The sequence below is a fragment of the Equus asinus genome, chromosome 15 (assembly GCF_041296235.1).
Source record: "Equus asinus isolate D_3611 breed Donkey chromosome 15, EquAss-T2T_v2, whole genome shotgun sequence".
Taxonomy (NCBI): Eukaryota; Metazoa; Chordata; class Mammalia; order Perissodactyla; family Equidae; genus Equus; species Equus asinus.
The window spans coordinates 24,149,436-24,163,155 of record NC_091804.1 but is presented as its reverse complement, the minus strand read 5'-3'; the positions used below and the strand labels follow the sequence as shown (position 1 = coordinate 24,163,155).

Genomic DNA, 13,720 nt, shown 5'->3' with positions numbered 1-13,720 from the left:
AGATGTAACTAGTTAAGATGAGGTCATAGGGGAGCAGGGTGGCCCTAATCCACTGACTGGTGTTCTTATAGGAAAAGAGACACGCACGGGGAGGAGGCCACCATGTGATGGCATGAGCCCACGATGGGAGGCCACGTGACAACAGAGGCAGAGGTTAGAGCCCATGGCTGCAAGCAAAGGACACCAAGACGTGCGGGTGTCCTTCCGCCTTCCACCAGAGCTGGAGACAGAAGGAAGATCCTCCCCTAAACATCTCCAAGGGAACACGGCCCGGCTGACCCGGGGTTTCTGCCTCCAGAACCAGAAGACAATGCCTTCTGGTGTCTTAGGCCGCCGGTTTGTGGCCCTTGTTACGGCAGCCCTAGGAGACAGATACAGGGGTGATGCTGGGGTCCACGGGCAAAGGTACTTTGGCCTCAGGAATCCTGGCTCCTCGGTGCCCCTGACTCCCTAACCCAAGAACCAAGCCTTGGAGGGCTCAGATCACAGTTTCTCCGTGGCAGAAAGAACAGGGTGGCCCGGGGAGAGGTGCAGTGACAGAGGGGACGCCCTGCTAGAGAGGAGAGGGAAGCCCTGTGCCCGCACCCTGGGGAGTGTGAGAGGGAGGTGGAAGGGGAGTGAGAAGCCACATGTGCACCCCTCAGGGTGGAGCCGTGGCCAGGCAGGAGGATCCGTGGGAACACAGAGCATTCCAGAGACCCCCTGAGAACACTGGGCCTGCAGCCCACCTTGCCACTGCTCCAGCAAGCCCCACCTAGTGTGACACCATGGCCACCACAGCACAGCAGTAGTGGCCCTCTGGCTATCCACCAGCTGTAGGTCATGTGTCCAGTTTCCTCATGTGCCCCAGAGCGCGATGTGGAGCTACCAAGAGGGCTGGTGGCCCAGCAGAGGCCTGGATGGGTGCCTCAGGGCTGGAGGGGGACAATGAGCCCAGAGGGCCCAAAGCCAGACAGTGACAGAGCCAGGCCAGGGTGCCGTCTACCACACTTCCCGCCTCTCTTGCATGAGGGGACAGAACAACTTATAAACACAGGGTTCCCGGTGGTGGAGTGCCCGACAGTGGAGGACAGACACACAGCAGGTCCAGGAGACAAACGGCTGCTACCACCCCTGGACGGCTGCTGGGCCTCACTCCAACTGTGGGGCTGGACCAAGTTTCAGAGCCAAACAGCTCACTGCAGTGGCATGACCCCCCCACAACGTCACCCCACGGCCTGCAAAGCCCCTGCCCTGGGCCTTGGCCTGTAGCCTGCCAGACAACCGCACCAGGTGTCCTGAGGAGGGCCTCTCCTCCGTGCATCCCACCAGGGCCTTGTGAGGGGGATGTGACCCAATCTTGGAGACACAACCCACTCTGAAAGGAGCGAGGACACCCAGCCCAACCTCGTGGCTGTGGGACTCCAACATCTGGGGACATTTATTTTCTTCGGCAGGACTCTGGAGAAGGAAGAAGGTCAGCTTCACCAGCTGGGCAGAGTGGGGACAGCCCAGGGAAGGCTCGTATCCTCTTGGCCTGGCAGAGGGTAAACCAGGACAGAAGGACCCCTGTGGGCCTGGCTGCTCTGCTGGAGGGCTGGAGAGAAGGACGGCCATCTCAGAACCTGACGTGGGAGCCCTTTTTCATAGAGGACAAAAGGGTGGCCTTCTCAGGCCTTGAGTGCTGCTTGAGAGAGGAGGCGACAGGTATGGGGGTCGCCGACCTCTGCAGGGTGAACCCGGATGCCTGGGACAGGGCTGTGGGGGAGGACTGGGCTGTGGCAGCTGACCAGGGCCGCAGCAAGGTCGGGGAGGGCTGGACCCAAGGGTAGGAGGACAAGCTGGACATCAGGGTCCCGGAGCCTGAGGCTGACGAGGCAAGGGAGGAGCGGGAGGGGATGGCAGTGGACATGCTGGTTATGGTGTTGGTCATGGTCTCCCTGTAGGGGTCCAGGTCCTTCTGGATGTCATCGGTCGCCAGGTAGGTGAGCCAGCCCTGCTGGCCCGGGACCTTGTGCATCATGAAGTCAGTCTGGTCGGTGGGCGCCAGTTCACTGAAGTGTAAGCTTTGGTAGACCTGAGCTGAGATCTGTGGGGAACAGAGCAGGGGAGCATGGAGGTGGCACCTAGGACCAAGAGCTGGATCACAGGAAGGATGGGTCTTCCTGCGGGAAAGAAATCTCCAGAATGCTGTGGTTGTCACTGATGACCACAGCCTGCTGAGCCTGTGAGCCCACTGTGCGCCAGACCTGGCACCAACCCTGTGAGATCAGGACTGGGCTGTCCCCAGCTCAGAATGAGGCCTCCAGCTGGATTCCAAGGGTGTCCCCAGACGTGCTCCCACCGCTCCCGTGAGAACTTGCCAAGCTGTGCTTCAAGGCCCATCTCCAGGAGGAGGCAGGGATGCGCAGCGGTCCCTCACACCGACCTCTCCCCAGCTGGGACAGGAGAGTTATCACACATTTTCTGAGTCCCCAGCAAGAGCGAGGGAGCTCCCATAAAGCCCCGACAGCAGACGATGAGGGAGAGGCTGGGACCTGCCCCATCCAAGAGGCAGTCGGCCCCACTCCCTCCCCTTCCCTCCGTCTCTTACTGACTGCATGCCTGGCTCGGGAACAGCCGGTAGGATGGACATTAACAAACGAATAAGCCACAGGCTCTGAGATAGACTCTGAAGGCTCTCGCCAGCTGCCAGCCCACAGAGGAATCCCTCCCACAGGCCCCGTGAGGTTTGTCCTCAAGGACACCTGTGTCCATGGCCTCAGCCAGGCCCTTGGCAAACCAACCCCCCAGACTGGCTTCATTCTAGAACTGTCTGAGGCCCAGAATCTGTGAAAGGACAGATGTTTCCCTTGCCCCCGGTGCAGGGCCGTGTGGGCACGAGGGTGGCCGCTGACGGAGCCAAGCTCCCTGGCCTCCAGCCCTGGCATCTCGGTGAACCAGCCTCAGCCCAACCCACCTGGTACTTCATCCAGCCGTATGGCACATTAGTGGACAGGAGGCCGGGACTCCGCGACCGCTCCCTGGGCTTGTACGCTGCTCCCACGACTCTGCTCCCCTGCAAGAGTCAAAGGCAAGAGGGAAGGCTCGGGGCTAAGAGTTGGGGGACCCTCTACCCGCTGTGTCCCCCCGCAGCCTCACCTGCTTGCCCTGGGACTCCCACTCGCGCCAGCTGTTCTCAATGTCTTCAGAGGAGCGCCCTCCAGCCCATGGGGATGTCAGCATTATCTTCTGCAGCCTGGCCCAAGCCTCGGCCTCCGAGTCCAGCTTCCCACTCAGGAGTGCCAGGAGGGCCGCCTGCTCCCGCCGCTGGTGCACCAGGGCCTCCGCAAGGTCCCACTCCTCCCTGATGGGAGGGACTTTCATTCACAAGATGTCCTCTGCACCATGAAGTAGGGTGGCCCTCCCAGAAACCCCAAGAGGGTTTTCTCCTCCTGGGCCTGATCCTCTCCAACCTTCTCATCCCTCCCCTGAGGCCATACTGCTCAAGGCCCATCACTGAGCAGGTGTTCCCTTAATGTTAGCAAAGCCCAGATTAAACTGGCCCCCGACAAGTCCTGTGACCCTTCCCACCACCCTGTGCTCTCACCCATGGGGGCCTGACACCCTATGCTGACCTTACCTGGACCACCCCTTGTGGAATACTTAAACATCCTCTCCCTCCCAGGGAAACCACGCCTCTGCCTTGTTTGATATCCCCCAAGAGTTCTGTAAAGATGTATGCCTTGACAGGAGCCACAAAGACTCTGTGGGTGTCTGGAAAACTTACTTATATGTCAAAACCCAACTCCAAAATCTCTTCTTCTATGAAGGCTTCCTTACTCGACCCACTCAATTAGGTAACTGTCCTCTGAGCTATCCCTGTTCTTAATAGTCCCATCACTTATCACATACAACTGCAGCCATGGGTTTGCCTTTCCATCTCCCCACGTGGACTATGAGTTCTCTGGGGCACGATCTGTGTCTGGATTGTTTTGGATCTCTAAAACCTAGCACAGGGCCTGGCAGTCAGCAGGACCTCAATAGATATTTTTGGAATGACCCAAAATTATTTGAGACTTGGTCAGGAACAAGGGTGCTGCATGGGGGGGGCGGGGGGACCTATAGAGGAAGGGACAAGTAGGAAGCAGCCTGCCCTCCCCATGAATCAGAGAAAGAGCACAAGTGTCTGCTCGGGACCAGAGCCCTGGGCACTCTCCTGCCAGGGGCGTCTGGCCACAGAGAAATGGCCTCTGCCTGGAAGCCAGATCCAGCAAATCTGACCCTGACTCTGGGCAGATCCCATCTAAGGACTCGGGTTCTCACGTTTTCCTCTGGTTTGTACTGCTCAGCCTTGCAGCTGAACTAGCCTAGAACACAGCCTCAGGCTCTTAGGCCAAAGCTGCCACCAGTGGAGACAAGCTGTGCAGGTCCCACGCCTCTGGCCTCGGAGGGCCCTCGCGAACATGCCCAGACCACCCAATCCAGATGAGGCAGCCCAGGCTTGGGGGTCCCAGCACCCCCTCCTCAGGCCAGACACCACCAGGCGGGCTGTGAGAACTCACCGCAGCTCTGAGTAGGACTTCTGGGCAGCGGCCATGGAGGCAGCCTCCTCTTTGAAGGTTTTTGTTAGTTCATGATCACCAGCCACCTGGGTATCCTGCAGCCTTTTCCAAACACTCAGGCCGAATGTGCCTGTGATTTAACCAGACCCAGCTTAGTACAAGGACTTGCACAGCCCCTCCTCCGAACCCTCTGCCCCTCACCCTCCACCCTCAGGAGTCAGCCAGCACCTCCTTACCCCTGGCCCACACCTCATGATGCCCACCCTATGCCAAGGATGATGCTGGCTACTCAACAAATATCCGGAAGAATCAGACACTGGCCCCAGAATACACGTGGAGCATCCAGCCCCATATGTGGGCTGAGATGGAGGGAGTATTATGGCAATGATGGAGTGATCCTCAGTCGGGCTTGAAGTAGCTCGTGTTTAAAATGGCAGTGGCACAAAATGATGAGGTATCCATCACATGAGATGTTTTGGGTGGGGCCGGGGAGGAACAGGGCTGGAGTAGAAAGTAGGTAGTGAGAAGAGAGAAACGTGAGTCCTGCTTCTGGGCACGGTATAGTGAATAGCAGGCCATTCTGCTGCAGCCGAATTTTTTTTAATTAAGAAAAATAAAACAGATATGTTATGAAATCATATTTTAAAAAATGAATGGAGAAGGGCCGGCCCCGTGGCCGAGTGGTTAAGTTCATGCACTCCGCTTCGGCGGCACAGGGTTTCACTGGTTCAGATCCTGGTCGTGGACATGGCTCTGCTCGTCAGGCCATGCTGAGGGGGCATCCCACACGCCACAGCCAGAAGGACCCACAACTAAAAACACACAACTATGAAGTGAGGGGATTTGGAGAGAAGAAAAAAAAAGAAGATTGGCAACAGTTGTTAGTGCAGGTGCCAATCTTCAGAAAAAAGAAAAAATGAATGGAGAACTGCAGAAGCAAAGAGGACTACATAAACTAAAATTACAGAAAGGGAAGAGTCCTTCCAAGAAGAACTGAAATCAGGAGCTGCTTTCTCCTCTGGGCACAGCTGAGTGAAAATCAGGCTCGGCTTAGGGAGAAAGAAGACTGGAAGGAAGGAAAAACAGCAGAGTTTGTGATAGCCATTCTGGGTTAGGTCTATGAGAGTCCCAAGGCACAGCTGTTTTCCCAGGACATTCGCTGAGCACTGGGGGAGCCGAGGGTCTGAGGGTTGGACTAGAAAGCCAGATGAGACTGTTGGGACAGAGTCCCACCGGAGGAAGACTTCACCCTTGAGACAACTCAAGACAGAAGGAAACTCAGTCTACCTACAGCTGCCGTCCAGGGCCAAGCCAGCTCGATTCCTGACAGCACTGAGAGGAGCAGCCCTATACAGAGGAAGGAGCAAATGCACTGGAGGAAAAGCATATCAACTTCAGTCTCTACGGTTCTTTCATACAAAGTCCAGAAAAGTTTTGTTTGGGTTTTTTTTTTTGTTTTCATTTTTGATTTTTTGTTTTGTTGGGTTTTTTTAGGATAAGAAGTGAAAAGACAGGAAACATAATCAATAATCGAAAGAAGAAACAGGCATTAGAATCAGACCCACAGATAATTCAGACATTGGAGTTAGCAGATCAACACTTTAAAGTAACTAGTGTAAATAATGTTAAATAAAATAAAGGAAAATATGAACAAAATGGACAAACACTAAGACAACTCATGTCCAGCAGATCTGCACTACAAGAAATACTAAAAGTTCTTCAGGGAATGATATCAGAAGGCAGCCCAGATCTACAGAAAAGAAGGAAGAGCACCAGGAAGGGTAAGTATCTGGGTAAATATAGAAAACAACATATCCAGTAAAATATTATTATTGACTAAAAACAAAATTCAACAATGCATTGTGAAGTTTATAGCATATATAGAGAAAAAAATACAACAAGAGCATAACGTACTATAGGGGAATAAATGGAATTATACTGTTGAAAATTCTGTGTTGTTCCTGGAGCAGTGTATTATTATTTAATGGTAAGACTGATAAGTTGAAAATTTTTATTTAACCTCTAGAGGAACCACTTAAAAACACAAACACACACAAAAATAAATAAATAAAAATAAATAAAAATATATATATATAAGAAATTAAAATAAAAGCTGGATACACAGGTTGAACAGTAGATTAGATACAAATGAATGTGCATCGGTGAACTGGACTATAACTCTGAAGAAATTATTTAAAATGCAGCACAAAGAGAGAAAGAGAAAATAGGAAGGAGAGGTTATAAGACATGGAGGATAGTGAGCAGGCAGGCCCATAATATATCTATTGGGAATTCCAGAAAGAGAAACAGAAAAACAGAGGAGAGGCAATATTCAAAAAAATAATATCTAATGATTTCTCAGAATTCATGAGAGACACCAACCCCCAGATGCAAGAATCTAGGCCAGCATAAATTAAAAGAAATCCATACCTAGACACATCACGTGAAACTGCAGAATATCAAAGCCAAAGGGAAGATTTTAAAAGCAGTCAGATAGAATAGAGATTACCTATAAAGGAATCATGATTAAAATCGACAGCTGAATTCTCAGCAATAACAATGAAAACCAGAAGAAATTAACTAATAATAAAGCACTAAGAGAAAATAAAAAGAAAAAACACACACACACAAATAGACTAAAAAGTCAATACAAGAGATAGAATAGAAAACAAAACAAGTCCACTCATCCAAAATAAAAAGGAAAAGAGCAATAGAGGAACAAAGAGCAGATGAAACAAACAGAAAACACAAATTAAGATAGTGGATTTAAATCTAACCAGTAAATAAATACATTAAATGAAAAACAACAATTGAAACGGAGACATTTTCAGACGTTAAAAGTGAAAGGGTAGTAAAAGATATACCATGCAAGTACTACGCATAACAAAGCATATGAAAACTGGTCTGGCTATATAAATGTTAGAGAAAGCAGACTTCAGGACAAGGAACATTACCAAAAACTAAAAAGGCTTTTTCATAACAATAAAAGACTCAATTCCTCAAGAAGACATGATAATCTTGAATGTGGATATGCCTCACAATTTACAGCTTCAAAAATTAAAGCAAAAATGGAAAGAACAAAAAGGACGAATAGACAAATCCACAATCATTCTTGGATATTTTAACACCTCTCTCTCTCAGTAATTCATATAACAAGTAGACAAAAAAACAGTAGAGACATAAAAGATTTGATCAATACTACCAACCAGCTTGACCTATTGACATTTATACAATACTACATCCAGCAGCAGACCACACATTCTTTTCACAATACACACAGGACATGCACAAGATTGTCAATAAAATAGCCCATATAAAAGACCCAATAAGCTTTCAATGAACAAAATCATATAGAGTTTATCTTCTGACTGCAATGGTTTTAAAATAAAAATCAATAATAATAAGTAGCTAGAAAGTTCACCAAATATTTGAAAATTAACCATATACTTCTAAATTACTCATAGGTCAAAGAAAAAATTAGAAATCATTTTTGACTGAGAGAAAATAAGACTGGAAACTGAAAAGTCATACAAAAACTTGTGGGATATAATTAAAGCAGTGCCTAGAGGAAAATCTGTAGTTTCAAACACCGATGTTAGAAAAAAGGAAGATGTAAAACAAATCATCTAAGCTTCTACTTTAAGAAGTTAGAAAAAGAAGAGCAAATCAAATCCAAAGGAAATAGAAGAAAGAGAATAATTTTTAACTAAATAAAAGCAGGGGAGCTGTTGTTTAATGGGTATAGAATTTCAGATTTGCAAGATGAGAAAGTTCTGGAGATCTGTTGCACAATGATGTGAGGATATTTAACACTAAGCAACCGTACACTTAAGATGGTAAATTTAATGTTATGTGTTTTTTAACACAATAAAAAATGGAAAAAAGTTATTTGATAATTTTATGGATAAAAAGCTTAATAAATTATGCTATATAAACAAATAAACGCAGAAATATATAAAATAGGAAATAAACAAAGAATAGAAAAAAATCAATAAAGCCAAAGCTGATTCTTTGAGAATATTAATAAATTCATAAAGCTCTAGCCAAACTGATAAGAGAGAAAGGGAAAACACACATTGCTAGTATCAGGATGAAAAGGGGACATTAACAGAGATCCTGTAGACATTAAAAAGATGATAAGGGGCTCTTGTGAAGAACTTAATGACAACTTATTTGAAACTTAGATGAAAGGGACCAATTTCTTGAAAAAAATGAATTTATCAAAACTGACACAAGAAGAAATAGGAAACCTAAATAGCCCTATATCTACTAAAGAAATTGAATTCACAGTCAAAATCCTTTCCAGGGCTGGCCCCGTGGCCGAGTGGTTAAGTTCGCGCGCTCTGCTGCAGGTGGCCCAGTGTTTCGTTGGTTCGAGTCCTGGGCATGGACATGGCACTGCTCATCAGGCCACGCTGAGGCAGCATCCCACATGCCACAACTAGAAGGACCCACAACGAAGAATATACAACTATGTACTGGGGGGACTTTGGGGAGAAAAAGGAAAAAATAAAAAAAAATCTTAAAAAAAAAAATCCTTTCCATAAAGACAACTCTAGACCCAATGAGTTTAATCAGCGAATTATCAAATATTTAAGGAAGAGATAATATCCATTCTATATAAATTGCCCCGGAAGTTAAAGAGGGAGTACTTCCCAAATCATTCCGTGACACTAGCATTATCCTGATACTAAAATCAAAGACATTACAAGGAAACTTCAGATCAATATTCTTCATGAATATAGATGCAAAAATTCTAAACAGGGGCCGGTCCAGTGGCGTAGTGGTTAAATTCACACACTCTGCTTCAGTGGCCCAGGCTTCACAGGTTCAGATCCTAGGTGTGGATCTACACACCACTCATCAAGCCATGCTGTGGAGACATCTCGCATACAAAATAGAGGAAGATTGCCACAGATGTTAGCTCAGGGACAATCTTCCTCAAGCAAAAAAGAGGAAGATTGGCAACAGAGGTTAGCTCAGGGTGAATCTTCTTCACCAAAAAAAAAAAAAAGAAAAAAGAAAAAAATTCTAAGCAAAATTTTACCAAATAGATTTCAACAGCATATTAAAAGAATAATACATCTTGACTGAGGTGTACCTCAGGAATGCAAGATTGGATTAACATTCAAAATTCAAAGAATGTAATTCACCACGTTAACAGAATAAAGGAGAAAAACCATACGATCATCACAATAGGAGAAAAATCATTTGACAGAATTCAACACCCATTCAAAGCCCTCTCAGCTAACTAGAAATAGAGAGGCTACTGTCAAAAAAGAAAGAAAACAGAAAATAAGTCTTGGTGAGGATGTGGAGAAATTGGAACCCTTGAGCACTGTTGGTGGAAATGCAAAATGGTGCAGCCACTATAGAAAACAGTGTAGAGCTTCCTTAAAAAATTAAAGATAGGGGCCGGCCCTGTGGCCAAGTGGTTAAGTTCGCACGCTCCACTTCGGCGGCCCAGGGTTTCAGCAGTTCGAATCCTGGGTGCGGACATGGCACTGCTCATCAGGCCATGCTGAGGTGGCATCCCACATGCCACAACTAAAAGGCCCACAACTAAAATATACAACTACATACTGGAGGGCTTTGGGGAGAGAAAGAAAAAATAAAATCTTAAAAAAACATAAAAATTAAAAAAATTAAAAATTAAAAATTAAAAAAAATTAAAGATAGAACTACCATAGAATTCAGCAGTCCCATTTCTGACATCCAAAAAACAGGAAAGCAGGATCTCAGAGAGATATTTCATTGCAGCCTTATTCACAATATCTAAGTTGTGGAAACAACCAACCTAAATGTCCATAAATGCATGAATGGATAAACAAAAAATGTGGTACATACATATAATGGAATATTATTCAGCCTTTAAGAAGGAAATCCTGTCTTACGCTACAACATGGATGAACTCTGAGGACATTATGCTAAGAGCAATAAGCCGGTCACAGAAGGAAAACTACAGCATGATTCCTCTTACTGAGGCCTCTAAAGTAGTGAAACTCATAGAAGCAGAAAGGAGGATGGTGGTTGCAGGGGCCAAGGGGAGGCTATATGGGAGTTTTTCATAGCGTACAGAGTTTCCGTTCTGCAAGATGACCAAGTTCTAGAGATCTGCTGTACAACAAAGTGTATACAGATAACAGCACTGTACTGCACACTTAAAATTTTGTTAAGAGGGTAGATTTCATGGGTTTTTTCCAGCATTATTGAGAAGTAACTGACATACAACATTGTGTAAGTTTCAGGTGTACAACATGATGATTTGATACATGTATACATTCTGAAATGATTAGCACAGTAAGTTTAGTTAACACATCTATCACGCACAGTTACCATTTTATGGTACAATACTACATAGCGTCCGTAACTATAGTCACCATGCTGTACTTTAGATCCACAGACTTATTCATCGTATAACTGCAAGTTTGTCCCCTTGACCTCCTGCATACATTTCCCCCATCCCGCGCCCTGCCCCTGGCAACCACAGATCTACTCTGCTTCTACGAGTTTGATTTCTCTGGATTCCACGTGAGTGAGATCATGCAGTATCTGTCTTTCTCTGACATGTCTTAGCATAAAGCCCTCCAGTCTCATCCATGTTGTCACAGATGGCAAGATTTCCTTCTTTTTTTATGGCCGAATAATATATCACATTTTCTTTATCCCTTTATCCATCAATGGGCACTTAGGTTGTTTCCGTGTCTTGGCTGTTGTGAATAACGTTGCCATGAACCTGGGGGGTAGGGCAGTGCAGATGTCTCTTTGAGATGGTGATTCCATTTCCTTCAGACATAACCCAGAAATGGAAATGCTGAATCAGTAGATTTCATGTTATTTGTTTTTACCACAATAAAAAATGGATTTGGGGGGAAGATATAAAAAGCACGAACCACAAAGGACGAGATTGATTAAATGGATAACATTAAAACTAAGAACTTCTGTTCATCAAAACATATGACTGACACAAAAAAAACTCTGAACAAAATGGGGATAGAAGGGATCTTCCTCAACACAATAAAGGCCATATATGACAAACCCACAGGCAACATCATACTCAATGGGCAAAAACTGAGTGCCATCCCCCTGAAAACAGGAACGAGACAAGGATGCCCTCTATCACCACTCTTATTTAACACAGTACTGGAGGTCCTGGCCAGAGCAATCAGGCAAGAGAAAGGAATAAAAGGAATCCAAATAGGGAGGGAAGAAGTGAAACTCTCGCTGTTTTCAGACGACATGATCTTATATATAGAAAACCCCAGAGAATCCATTGGAAAACTTTTAGAAATAATCAACAACTACAGCAAAGTTGCAGGGTATAAGATCAATTTACATAACTCAGTAGCATTTCTATACTCTAATAATGAACTAACAGAAAAAGAACTCAAGAACACAATACCATTCACAATCGCAACAAAAAGAATAAAATACCTCCGGGTGAATTTAACTAAGGAAGTGAAAGATGTATACGATGAAAACTACAAGGCTTTTCTGAAAGAAATGGATGACGACATAAGGAGATGGAAAGACATTCCATGTACTTGGACTGGAAGAATAAACAGAGTTAAATGTCCATTCTACCTAAAGCAATCTACAGATTCAACGCCATCCCAATCAGAATCCCAATGACATTCTTTACAGAAATAGAACAAAGAATCCTAAAATTCATATGGGGCAACAAAAGACCCCGAATTGCTAAAGCAATCCTGAGAAAAGAGAACAAGGCTGGAGGCATCACAATCCCTGACTTCAAAACATACTACAAAGCTACAATAATCAAAACAGCCTGGTACTGGTACAAAAACAGGTGCACAGATCAATGGAACAGAATTGAAAGCCCAGAAATAAAATCACACATCTATGGACAGCTAATCTTTTGACAAAGAAGCTGAGGGCATACAATGGAGAAAAGAAAGTCTTTTCAACAAATGGTGCTGGGAAAACTGGAAAGCTACATGTAAAAGAATGAAAATTGACCATTCTTTCTCACCATTTACTAAAATAAACTCAAAATGGATCTAAGACCTAAAGGTGAGACCTGAAACCATAAGGCTTCTGGAAGAAAACGTAGGCAGTACACTCTGACATCAGTATTAAAAGGATCTTTTCGGACACCATGTCTTCTCAGACAAGGGAAACAATAGAAAGAATAAACAAATGGGACTTCATCAGACTGAAGAGCTTCTTCAAGGCAAAGGAAGACAGGGTTGACACAAAAACAACAACCCACTAACTGCGAAAAAATATTTGCAAGTCATAATCCGAGAAAGGCTTAATATCCATAATACATAAAGAACTCACACAACTCAACAACAACTTGATCAAAAAATGGGCAGGAGATATGAACAGACATTTCTCCAAAGAAGATATATGGATGGCCAATAGGCACATGAAAAGATGTTCATCATCGCTGACCATCAGGGAAATGCAAATCAAAACTACACTAAGAGATCACCTTACACCCATTAGAATGACAAAAATAACCAAAACAAATAGTAACAAACGTTGGAGAGGTTGTGGAGAAAAAGGAACCCTCATACACTGTTGGTGGGAAGGCAAACTGGTGCAGCCACTATGGAAAACAGTATGGAGATTCCTCAAAAATTTAAAAATAGAGCTACCATACGATCCAGCTATCCCACTACTGGGTATCTATCCAAAGAGCTTGAAATCAGCAATTCCAAAAGTCCCATGCACCCCAGTGTTCATTGCAGCATTATTTACAATAGCCAAGACATGGAAGCAACCTAAGCGCCCATCAACTGATGATTGGATAAAGAAGATGTGGTATATATATATATACAATGGAATACTACTCAGCCATAAAAAAGAACAAAATCGTCCCATTTGTAACAACAAACAGATGCTCAACAGCACTGCTCCTCAGGGAAACTCAAATTGAAACCACAATGAGAGGCCGCTACGTATCCATCAAAATGGCTAAAATTTAAAGCACTGACAATACCAAGTGCTGGAAGAATTATGGGACAGTAAGAGCTGCTGTCCACTGCTAGTGAAAGAGTGCAAATTGGTAACCACCTTGAAAGACCGTCTAGGAGTATCTGCTGAGACTGGACATATATACACCGTGGGGCAGCAATTCTGTTCTTAGATTTCCAACAGAAATGCATACATTTGTTCACCAAAAAACATGTATAAGAATGTTCATAGCACTGTTATTTTTAATAGCCCAA

At 45.2% G+C, this 13,720-nt stretch overlaps 1 protein-coding gene across 5 annotated transcripts in view; it reads right to left on the bottom strand.

Annotated features, from left to right (window-relative positions):
- Positions 1-1,394: 1,394 nt before the first annotated feature.
- EFCAB8 (EF-hand calcium binding domain 8) overlaps positions 1,395-13,720 on the bottom strand; it is a 65,610-nt gene continuing 53,284 nt past the window's right edge. For all 5 annotated transcript variants that reach the window (XM_014845076.3, XM_070485742.1, XM_070485743.1 and 2 more), the window contains 4 exons: positions 4,524-4,653; positions 3,121-3,325; positions 2,939-3,037; positions 1,395-2,068 (listed from right to left, as the gene is read on the bottom strand). In XM_014845076.3, coding sequence (XP_014700562.2) covers positions 1,598-2,068; positions 2,939-3,037; positions 3,121-3,325; positions 4,524-4,653 — 905 coding nt within the window. In that variant the 3' untranslated portion in view covers positions 1,395-1,597. The remainder of the gene's footprint in view (positions 2,069-2,938; positions 3,038-3,120; positions 3,326-4,523; positions 4,654-13,720) is intronic.